At 43.7% G+C, this 12139-nt stretch overlaps 1 protein-coding gene across 2 annotated transcripts in view; it reads left to right on the top strand.

Moving 5' to 3' along the window:
* The first annotated feature begins 584 nt into the window (after nucleotides 1-584).
* The window catches only part of rmdn1 (regulator of microtubule dynamics 1), a 33749-nt gene continuing 22194 nt past the window's right edge, over nucleotides 585-12139 (top strand). The window contains exons 1-2 of one of the 2 annotated variants that reach the window (XM_060823637.1): nucleotides 585-718; nucleotides 6537-6654. In XM_060823637.1, coding sequence (XP_060679620.1) covers nucleotides 587-718; nucleotides 6537-6654 — 250 coding nt within the window. In that variant the 5' untranslated portion in view covers nucleotides 585-586. Of the gene's footprint in view, nucleotides 731-6536; nucleotides 6655-12139 lie in introns of both variants that reach the window. The other variant, XM_060823635.1, reaches the window with a different exon arrangement.

The following is a 12139-nucleotide window of genomic DNA, read 5'->3' as shown; positions in this document are numbered from 1 at the left end:
CATCAGTGTATACACCACCTTTTTCGAGCTACCATCATCTGAAGAAGGGACATTGATCCCAAGTTGAACTCCAGTTTCTCTCCACAGGTGTTGTCAGAACTGCAGAGTTTCTCCAGAAAGTTCTGTTTTTGTTTCTGGGTACTCTCAGTCTGCTCCTATATTAAATCGGGACTGGGTGCTCATAGCCTGATCCTGGATGAAATCATGGCTCTGTACTCTCAATCTGACCAGGATTAAATCAGGATTGGATGCTCGCAGTGCGATTCCCCCCAGATTAAATCAAGACTGGAGAGATCAGTGTCTTCCAGAATTAAATCAGGATTCTGTATTTTTAATATGACTCTGTATTAAATCAGGACTCTGTGTTGTCAAGGTGATCCTGGTGCAAATTCGAATTGACTGCTCTCAGTACGATCCTGGATTAAATTAGGACTCTGTCCTCTCAATCTCATCCTGTACTGAATCAGAATTGAGTGCTGTCATTGCGATCCTGCACGAAACCAGAAGTGGGTGTTATTACAGGGTCTGGCCACTAGGGAGCAGCCGAACTCCTTATGCCAGCGCCCCTGCTGGTCACAGGGGGGCGATGCGGAGCGGCCCGGCCGAGGGGAGAATGGCGGTTGTTGGAGGCACCGGACTTTTTCGGTTCCTGTTGAAAGCCACTGTGACCGGGCGCAGCGGGTGCTGCCGAGTGCGGTCGTACATTTCTAGGCCCGGGGTGAGAGCGCAGGTGGGTGGCGGGGCTTCCGGCCGGCGGATGTGTTATGACCGGGCTCAGATCGTGGCTACAACCGTCTCCTGTCCCAATGGAAGTTGGACAAGTGGCGGTGACCGCGCATGCGCATATCGGTTCATCTGGTCTCCCATTGCTACCCTGAGCCCCCAGTCCTGATCAGCATCACATTGCAGCTCCCAAATTTAATCTTCAATCCTGGCAAACACCTCAACAGTTGTGTTGCAACCCCAGATATGTTCCGGTCTCATTCCAATTCTCATTTTAAACCTCCATTTCATCAGAGTTCTTATTGCATGTTGTCACTGGGGCTCCTGCCCCCAGATTCTTGTCTTGCATCTTACCAATTGGATTCCTGCCCTGTAGGCCCACGTTTGCATGTTTCCATATTTAAATGTTCTGTGAATGAAAGGTATCTGTAAGAATGTGCATGTTTTGGACATCAAAGCAGAATACCAGAAATTCAGGGGGCAGAGGTGAGTTTAGAAGCCATCAGTAAGGGAAAGGTATTGGAGCAGATGAAAGGTCTGAAGATGGATAAATAACCCTGATCAGGTGGACTACATCCCACAGTTTGGAAGGAGTTAGCTGAAGAGATTATAGATGCATTGAATAAACATAGAACTGTACAGCAATGGAATGGGCCCTTTGGCCCACAATGTTGTGTGAACATGACACCAAATTAAACCTAATCCCTTCTGCCTGCCCTTGGTCCATATACCTCCATTCCTTGCATACTCATGTGCTATTCTAAAAGACCCTTATCTGCCTTCATTACCACCCCTGGTAGTGAGTTCCATACTCTTACCACTCTGTAAAACAAAGTTGCCCCTCACACCTCCTTTGAACTTTCCCCTCTCACCTTAAATGCATGCCCCCCATTTTTAGACATTTCAAATCTGGGAAAAGTTTCTGACCATCAAGCCTATCTATGCTTCTCAAATCTTATAGTCTCCCCTCAATCTCCACTGCTCCAGAGAAAACAGCCCAAGTTTTTCAAGCCTCTCCCTATAATTTATGCCATCTAATCCAGGCAGCATCCTAGTAACCTCTTCTGCACACTCGCCAAAGTCTCCACATCCTTCCTGTAATGTGGTGACCAGAATTGAATGCAATACTCTTAAGTGTGGCTGAAGCAAAGTTTTATAAAGCTGCAACATGACACCCTGACTCTTGTACTCAGTTCCCAGACCAAGAAAGGCGAGCATGCCTTCTTTACCACCCTATCTACTTGCATGGCCACTTTCAGGGAGCTATGGACTGAATCCCTCTGTACATCAATGCTGTTCAAGGTCCTTCAGGGTGGTGAACTTTCAGGAATCAGGCAGGCTCCCAGAGCTCTGAAAAATGGTTAATGTAACACCCCTATTTAAGAAGGGAGGGAAGCAGAAGACAGGAAACCATAGGCCAGTTAATCTGATCTTGGTCATCGGTAAGATTTTAGAGTCAAATATTAAGGATGGAGATTGTGGAGTACTTGGAAATGCATGGTAAAATAAGGCTGGGTCAACACAACTTTGTCAAGGGAAGTCATTCCTGACAAATTGTTACAATTCTTTGAGGAGATAAGAAGCAAGTTAGGCAAAGCAGAGCCTGGGGGTGTATCTATTTGGATTTCCAGAAGGCCTTTGATAAATACTCTGCAGGAGAAAGGCTATGGAAATCTGAAGAACAGAGGGACCTACGACTTCTAGTTCAAGATTCTCGTTAGGTTACCATGCAGGTTCAGTTGGCAGTTAGGAAGGCAAATGCAAAATTAGCATTTATTTCAAGATGGCTAGAATACATGTTCAGAGATGTACTGCTGAGGCTGTACAAGGCTCCAGTCAGACTGCATTTGGAATAATGTGAGCAGTTTTGGACTAGTATAAGGAAGGTTGTGCTGGTCTTGGAGGCAGTCCAGAGGAGATTTATAAGAATGATGAAGGGCTTGTCTTATGAGGGGCAGTTGAGGTCTGTGTTTGTACTAAATGAAGTTTAAAATGATGGGGGGAGATTTGCTTGAAACTTACAGAATACTGAGAGGCCTGTATAGAGTGAAGGTGGTGAAGATATTTCCATTAGTGAAAGAGACTCTGGCTTGAAGGCACAGCCTCAAAGTGGAAGTATGATCCTTTGGAACCGAGAGGAGGACGAATTTCTTCGACAAGAGTGGTGAATCTGTGGAACTCCTTACCACAGAAGGTCTGTGGAGGACAAGTCATTAAGAGTTGATTAGATTCCCTACATCGTGGATACAGGCCTTTCGGCCCAACAAGTCCACACTGACCCTCTGAAGAGTAACTTACCCAGACCCATTTCCCTCTGACTAATGCACCTAATACTATGGGCAATTTAGCATGGCCAATTCACCTGGCCTGCACATCTTTGGATTGTGGGAGGAAACCCTTGCAGACACTGGGAGAATGTGCAAACTCCACACAGACAGTCACTCGAGGCTGGAATCGAACCTGGGACCTGGTGCTGTGAGGCAGCAGTGCTAACCACTGAGCCACCGTGCCACCCCTAAGTTTATTTAGTATGTTTGAGACAGGGATAGATAGGTACTTGCTTGGTAAGGGGATCGAGGATTACAGGGAGAAGCCAGGAGTATGGTGTTGAAAAGCATCAGCCATGATCGAATGGTAGAGCAGACTGGATGATCCAAATGGCCTAATTCTGCTCTTATGTCTTACGGTCAGTGTCCTGAAATCCCAATATAATTTGGAAATTTTCACTAAGACAAAGAAGTCGCATTTTGCAGTGTCTTCTAATATAGCATGCATCAAAAAACTTCACGAAAGATAACATGGATGATATTGGGAAATATGGCTGTTGTAGTTACTCCCTCCACTGACACCCTCCTTTGACTGACTGAACTGGTCCTCACCCTGAACAACTTCTCTTTCCTATCCTCCCACTTCCTCCAAACCAAAGGAGTTGCCATGGGCCCCAGCTATGCCTGCCTCTTCGTAGGATATGTGGAACAGTCCATCTTCCGCAACTACACTGGCACCACCCCCCACCTTTTCCTCCGCTACATTGATGACTGTATCTGCGCTGCCTCGTGCTCCCACGAGGAGGTTGAACAGTTCATCCACTTTACCAACACCTTCCACCCAGACCTCAAATTCACCTGGACCGTCTCAGACTCCTCCCTCCCCTTCCTAGACCTTTCCATTTCTATCTCGGGCCACTGAATCAACACGGACATTTACTATAAACCGACTGACTCCCACAGCTACCTGGACTACACCTCCTCCCACCCTGTCCTCTGTAAAAATGCCATCCCATATTCCCAATTCCTTCGTCTCTACCGCATCTGCTCCCAGGAGGACCAGTTCCAATACCGTACAGCCCAGATGGCCTCCTTCTTCAAGGACCGCAGTTTCCCCCCAGACGTGATCAACGATGCCCTCCACCGCATCTTCTCCACTTCCCGCTCCTCTGCCCTTGAGCCCCGCTCCTCCAACCGCCACCAGGACAGAACCCCACTGGTTCTCACCTACCACCCCACCAACCTCCATATACAGCGTATCATCCGCCGTCATCTCCGCCACCTCCAAACGGACCCCACCACCAGGGATATATTTCCCTCCCCTCCCCTGTCAGCGTTCCGAAAAGACCACTCCCTCCGTGACTCCCTCGTCAGGTCCACACCCCCCACCAACCCAACCTTCCCCTGCAACCGCAAGAAATGCAAAACTTGCGCCCACACATCCTCCCTTACTTCTCTCCAAGGCCCCAAGGGATCCTTCCATATCCGCCACAAATTCACCTGCATCTCCACACACATCATCTATTGCATCCGCTGCACCCGATGTGGCCTCCTCTATACTGGGGAGACAGGCCGCCTACTTGCGGAATGTTTCAGAGAACACCTCTGGGACACCCAGACCAACCAACCCAACCACCCTGTGGCTCAACACTTCAACTCCCCCTCCCACTCCACCAAGGACATGCAGGTCCTTGAACTCCTCCATCGCCAGACCATAATAACACGACGGTTGGAGGAAGAGCGCTTCATCCTCTGCCTCGGAACCCTCCAACCACAAGGGATGAACTCAGATTTCTCCAGTTTCCTCATTTCCCCTCCCCCCACATTGTCTCAGTCAAATCCCTCGAACTCAGCACCGCCCTCCTAACCTGCAATCTTCTTCCTGACCTCTCCGCCCCCACCCCACTCCGGCCTATCACCCCCACCTTGACCTCCTTCCACCTATCGCATCTCCATCGCCCCTCCCCCAAGTCCCTCCTCCCTACCTTTTATCTTAACCTGCTGGACACATTTTCCTCATTCCTGAAGAAGGACTTATGCCCGAAACGTTGAATCTCCTGTTCCTTGGATGCTGCCTTACCTGCTGCGCTTTTCCAGCAACACATTTTCAGCTGAAATATGGCTGTTGGCTAGTTAATTTTGGAAAGGAGATTTAAGGAGATTAGGAGCAAGACAGAAGATTAAACAGTTGAGCTTTGATGATGGAAATAAATCGGTTTGGCATTACCATAAGGATACAGATATTAAGGATACAGATTTTTTACCTGTTGATAATGTTTAAGGTGCAATAAGTAATTCTGCAAAAACGGATACATCTTGAGAAATCATTGATTTTGAATTCAGTTTACTATCCCTTGATTTATGGCTGTTTTTTTCTGACTTTATGGTTTATTATCTATTGTAATTAGAAAAAAATGTGTTCAGGACCGGGTTCCCAGTGTAGATGAAACAAACTTTCAGGGAGGAGAAGGAAGTCCCATGTAAATTACTGTTTATAATCAGTGGACTGCCAAAACAATTTAGTTCTTACTATAAGCAGCTGTTCTGGGTTGTTGAGTTTGCTGTTGCAATGGTTGACACATTAGTTTTTTAAATCCTTTGCATTATGAGTCATAGAGTCACGAAGCATGGAAACAGACCCTTCAGTCCAACTAATCCATGCTGATCATATTCCAGACTAAACTTGTCCCACCTGTCTGCACTTGGCCCATGTTCCTCCAAACCTTTCCTATTCGTGAACTTATTTGAAGATCTTTTAAACATTGTAACTGTACCTGCATTCACCACTTTCCCTGGCGGTTCATTCTACACATGAATCACTCTCTGTATAAAAACATTGCCCCTCATATCCTTTTGAAATCTTTTTCCTCTCACCTGAAAAATATGCCCACCATAGTTTTGAACGCCCCACCCTTGGGCGTCATTCACCTTATCTTTGCCCCTCATGATTTTATAAATCTCAGTAAGGTCACCTCTCAACCTCCTATTCTCCAGTGACAAAAGTCCCAGCCTTCTTTTCCAGCAACATCCTGATAAATCTTCTGACCCCCGTTTAATAAAACCCTTCCTGTAACAGGATGAACGGAACTGCACACAGTACTCCAGAAAAGGCCTCCTGTACAACCTCAACATGACATCCCAACTCCTATACTCCAAGGGATGAGCAATGAAGGCAAGTGTGCTAAATGCCTTCTTAACCACCCTATCTATATGTGATGTAATTAAAGAATTATAAACCAGAACCCCTATATCTCTGTTTTACAACATTACCCAGGGCCCCACCATTAATTGCATACATTCTGCCCTTGTTTGGAAATATTATGTATTTTCTCCAAGAGGTAGAATTATCTCTGTTCCTTTTGTGGTGTTTATTTGAAGCATAAAATAGCCAACTAATATAACCATGTGTCAGCAAAGGATAAGCAGCAAGTTCTCTTGACCAAATGTTCAAATTAACTTCAATTTTAAAATGATATTCTATTTACTGTTTATTATGACTTTGGAATATAATTGTGTTTAACCATAACACTTATTTTCCATGTCTAGGTTTTGGGAGGTGGTAAAAATTTAGGAAGAGGACTAACTTTGTCATTAATGACCTTTCTGGGTTACGACGTTTGCAGAAACATTCCAGGATTTCTCATAGTTCATGCTGATGAAAAAGGTAAACTTAGAATTGGAGATTTGCAGTATGATTTTCTCTGTGAAGTAACTGCGCATTTTTACATGAGAAAATCAGGCTAGCAATGATGCTGGTTATTTATTTTCTCCTCTGATAGTCAGAATTGTCTTCCTGTCAAATCGGTTAGAATTCTTTGAGGAGACAACAAGCAAGTTAGACAAAGGAGAGCCGGTGGACATAATCTATTTAGATTTCCAGAAGGCCTTTGACAAGGTCTTGCACAGAAGGCTGCTAAATAAGAGCACATGATGTTAGAGGCAGGGTACTAGGATGGATAGAGGATCAACTGACTGACAGAAAGCAGAGAGTGGGAATAAAGGTGTATTTTTCAGGATGGCAGCTCATGACTAGTAGAGGTCCACAAGAGTCAGTGTTGGCACCCTGACTATTCATTATATATTGATAATCTGGACGAAGGAACTGAGAGCATTGTTGCTCAGTTTGCAGATAATACAAAGATAAGTGAAGGGACAGGTAGTGTTGAGCAAGGGGGAGGCTGTAGAAGGACTTGGATAGGCGAGAAGAGTGGGTAAAGAAGTGACAGATTGAATATAATATGGCAAAATGTGAAGTTATGCACTTTGATACAAAGAATAGAGGTGCAGACTATTTTCTAATTGGGAAAAGGATTCGGAAAACTGAAACTCAAAGGGACTAAGGAATCTTAGTTCAGGATTCTCTTAAGGTTAACATACAGTTTCAGTTGGAGTCTAGGAAGGTAAATGCAATGTTAGCATTCATTTCAAGATGGCTAGAATACAAGAGCAGAGATGAACTGCTGAGGCTGCATAAGATTGAACAGACTGCATTTGGAATATGAGCAGTTTTGTGCCCTGTATCTAAGGAAGGATGTGTTGGCATGAGAGAGGATACAGAACAGGTTTACAAGAGTGATGCTGGACTTGAAGGACTTACTATATGAGGAGCAATTGAAGACTCTGGGTCAGTACTTAATGGAGTTCAGAAAGATGGGGGGGCGGGGTCTGATTGAAATTTACATAAAACTGAGAGACCTGGATAGAGTGGACTGGATGAGGTGGTTCCACTAATAGGAGAGACTAGAACCTGAGGGCACAGACTCACAGTGAAGGAATGATCCTTTGGAATTGAGATGAAGAGGAATCTCTTCAGCCAGAGGGTGATTAATCTGTGGAACTCATTGCCACAGAAGGCTGTGAATGTTAAGTTAGTGAGTTTATTTAAGACAGAGATAGATAAGTTATTGGTGAGTAAGGGGATCAAGAGTTATGGGGAGAAAGCAGGAGAATGGGGTTGAGAAACATATCAGCCATGATTGAATGGTGGAGCAGACTCAATGGGCTGAATGGTCTAATTGAACATTTGAACTAATACTTGAACTAAATAAATGCTGAACATTTTATAATTTCTTGCATAAGGCCCATCTTGCTAAATGAGGTCTAAATGTCTTAATGTCATAAGAATCTTGATCTCGCCAAAATAAAAGATTGATCCTTCTCCATGCCCGGCGTATTCAAAATTATGGTCTAGAAATTTGGTAGCATCCATTTTTGGGCACCTCCCCTGAAGTGTGTGTTCCAGTATAGAGATCTGAGCAAAAACAGAAAGTGCTGGAGAAACTCAGCAGGCATGACAGTATTTGTGGAGACAAAAACAGAGCTACTGTTTCAAGTCCAGTGATCCTTTATCACAACTGGTGGTATTTATGCTGCTGACGTGTGGGCTTGGGGTTGTCGAGAATGAGTGAGATAAGTAGATGGAGAGAGTGCCCAGAAAGAGAGTGAAAAGGGGAAACAGTCAAAAGATAGTAAGCTGGAGAAGAACTAAATGCTGAATAGGTGCGAATGGGATGTGTGAATATCTGAAAATGGGTTAGTTATACTGGAAACAACTCATACACAACGGGGTCTAGGGTTATTCTATTGTGTTAAGACCATGGAGGGAGGTGTTCATTGTTTTGAAGTTGTTAAACTCAAATTGAGTCTTAAGGTCTGTAAGGCGCCAAGGTGGAAGATGAAGTGGTAATCCTCCAGTTTGTGTTGAGTGTTGCTAGAAGATTGAATTGTAGCTTTCCTGATTACAGAGCACTAAGTCCTTCCTCTACTTGTGCTCTACTCAAGGTATTCTCTAAAGCTTCTTAACTTTATTGACCAACAAAGAAAGTTGAGCACAACTGCATTATTGAAAATTAACATAATCATTGACAGAAGACCGAGTGCTCCATTTTTAATTTAGTTTCAACACACTTGCAAAGTGAGGCAAGAATACGACTTTTAGAAACTTAGTTTGAATTAGTTTGATAATTGTGGCTGACACCATTACGTTTTCAGAAATCAGTTGGAACGATTCACAGTTCTTATTACATAATAGTAATTTGTATTTATGAAGGTACATGATACAATAGGATGCTCCAAGATGCTTCACAGGAGGATTAGGCCTGACCAACAGCTTGGTCAAAGATGGAGGCAATAAGGAACATCCTATAAGAGTTAGAAAGTGAAAGGTTTTTAGGAGTGAATTTCAGGTTTAGGGTTTGGAGAGCTGAACGCAAGCTCAGCAATGATGGAGTGATTAAAATCTAGAATGCCCATGGGGCTGAAATCTTTGGAACATAGAGATTTTGGAGTGTTGTGTTTTTTAATATTCTATTATAAAATGTGGGCTTCATTTCTGGATCAACATTTGTTACCCATCCCCTTATTGCCCATCCCTAACTGGTCTTGAAAGATGGCGAGATGCCTTCTGCACCAGTTCATGGAGGGTAATAGCACCCTGTGTGCAGTTAAGAAGGGAATTTCAGGATTTTAATCCAGCGACTGCTGGAAGGATCAGTGATGTAGCCAGGATGGAGTATGGCTTAGAGGAGAACACAGAACATGGTGGTGGACTTGGTGAATGTTAAGGTGGTGGACTGGGTGCCAGTAAGCCAGTCATCCTGAAGGTTTCTTGACACAGCTGTTGCAGTTGCACTATCCATCACACTCCTAATTTGTGCTTTTTGATGGTGAATAGGCAGTTGCTTGCTGCAGTTTTTAAAAGACTTCAGTTTAAACAATACAATCTCTATGTAGCTAATATTGTTTACCCACTTTATCTCCTGCCTCCGCACTTGAACAGGAAGTTTGTGTTGACAACACTATTATGCACTAGAATCTGAAACAATGTATATTTCTTGTTGCTGCTTCACACTCTCAGACCTGCTGCCTACCCACTTCTCACCAGTTGCTACTCTGTCCGTGCCCATCATTGGTGGCTGGACCCTTGTATCCACTATCCTCCTGTCCATTCATACTTCGCTGGCAGCCTCCTCATCACTGGCCATCCCTGTTTGTTGTCAGCCATCCCATTGGCTGCTCTATCCATCACTGGCCACACACTATCCATTCTCATCATGTTGCCTGTCCCCACCTCTGTTGCCTGTCATCCTGCTTGCCAACCACCTTGGCTTTGGCCATCCTACAGGCTAAGCCCATCCCAGACACTCGCAGCTGACTCCAGGCTGACCCACCTGACTTGCCATATGGCTCAGAGACTGTGGGCTCTTTCTGAGTGCTCCATTGCATGTTTGGTTTTCTAGTTATTTCATGAGTGTATGGCTGTTTCATGAGATATATTTGATATATGAAGCCATTACACAAGGCCTCCCAATGGTGATGTCAAAGGGACCATGACTTCATGGATGCTCCCTACATTTGTGGTGGCAATATAAGTATTGCTATTTAAACTCTGTTAACTAAATAAATAAACTTTGATCTAAAATATATTGGTTGCAGTGAGCTCTTCTGTAAACTGTGCTCCATCTACAACTTACTGGATATTAATACTGCTAATAAACAATTGGAATTTGTACAATTTATTTTCATTTTGGAGACTGATGTTTGAGAGTCTCAACCATGTTTCCACTCCATGTATTTAAATTTAGGGATGACGTAAATGAATTAAAGGACAAACATAGTACTTCTAAATAAATTGTCATTCAGGATCTGTGGTGGACCATTTTAATTTATTTTTAGAACTGATAACAGGAAGTTCTTCTTCACTCAAAGACTAATCTCTGGGCACATTCACTAAAAACTTTGGAATCTTTACAGCAACAATTATATTCTATTGGGGGAAGGGAGATTGATATCACTCAGTATAGAAGAAGCAAGAATAGCCTTGCACTTACATAGTTACCTCAAGATCTTATTTGTTTTTGGGTCTTTAATCACTGAAGTTGAATTGTGTCGAATGGCTACTCATTCAGTTATCCTTATGTTAAAGTCTTTATTGTTTATATCTTAGAGAACTTAGACTTTAACAACGACAATGAGATTTGACAGTGATTTTACATTTCAATAGAAATAATGTATTGGCCTTGTGTGGATAGACTCTCTGAGTTAGATAGGTTAACAAGCAGCAGAGGACATGAGTGTGAATGATTTAGGTATAGAATTGGATTATTTGTGAGGAGATTATTTATTTCACAGGGAGTCATCGTTCTATGGAATGTGTTGCAGGCTTGTGCAGTGAGTTTGAATTTGCTGCATTCGATTAGCATAGAGCTGCTTAAGTTCTTGAGAGTAGTCAACCTAATTTCTAGAAAATGGGTTGGCACACGAGGAAGGTAACTCGCAGTCATTGTAGTGCCACAAAATTTGTTTTCTTGCTTTAAAGATTGGCAAGAAATGTGTCCTTTTTTTCCTAGATTAGTCATTGGATTTCTTTTATTTTGTCTCTCCCAAGAAATTGGTGCGGTGCTGTTGGGAGTGGGTGGCTGTTTTGGACGTGAAGTGGGGGGAGGGGGTCAGGGAAAATGTGACTGGGGTCACAGCCATATAACATGCAACATGACGATAGGATGGCCTTGAAGGACCTGATACTTTAAAATATTTTTTATCAACTTGTTTGGGTGTATTACATACATAGAACAAAACAGCACACAACAGCCCTTCGGCCCTCAATGTTGCACCAACCGGTGAACTAATCTAAGCCCATCCCCCTATACTATCCCATCATCATCATCATCCATATGCTTATCCAAGGACTGTTTAAATGCCCCTAATGAAACTGAGTTAACTACATTGGCAGGCAGGGCATCCCACGCCCTTATCACTCTCTGAGTAAAGGTCTGCCTCTGACATCTGTCTTAAATCTATCACCCCTCAAATAGCAGCTATGCCCCCTCATACAAGCCAATGTCATCATCCTAGGAAAAAGACTCTCACTGTCCACTCTATCTGATCACCTTGTTTGTCTCTATTAATTCCCCTCTTAGCCTTCCTCTCTCCAATGAGAACAGCCCAAGTCCCTCAGCCTTTCCTCATAAGATCTACACTTCAGACCAGGCAACATCCTGGTACATCTCCTCTGCAGCTTTTTCAATGCTTCCACATCCTTCCTGAAATGGTGTGAGCAGAACTGTACATAATATTCCAAGTGCAGCTGCGCTAGCGTCTTGTACAGTTGCAGCATGACATCACGGCTCTGGAACTCAATCCCTCTACCA

The sequence above is a fragment of the Hemiscyllium ocellatum genome, chromosome 4 (genome assembly GCF_020745735.1).
Source record: "Hemiscyllium ocellatum isolate sHemOce1 chromosome 4, sHemOce1.pat.X.cur, whole genome shotgun sequence".
In the NCBI taxonomy this organism is placed as follows: Eukaryota; Metazoa; Chordata; class Chondrichthyes; order Orectolobiformes; family Hemiscylliidae; genus Hemiscyllium; species Hemiscyllium ocellatum.
Note: the sequence above shows the minus strand (reverse complement) of the source record. Positions and strands in the feature narration are given on the sequence as shown.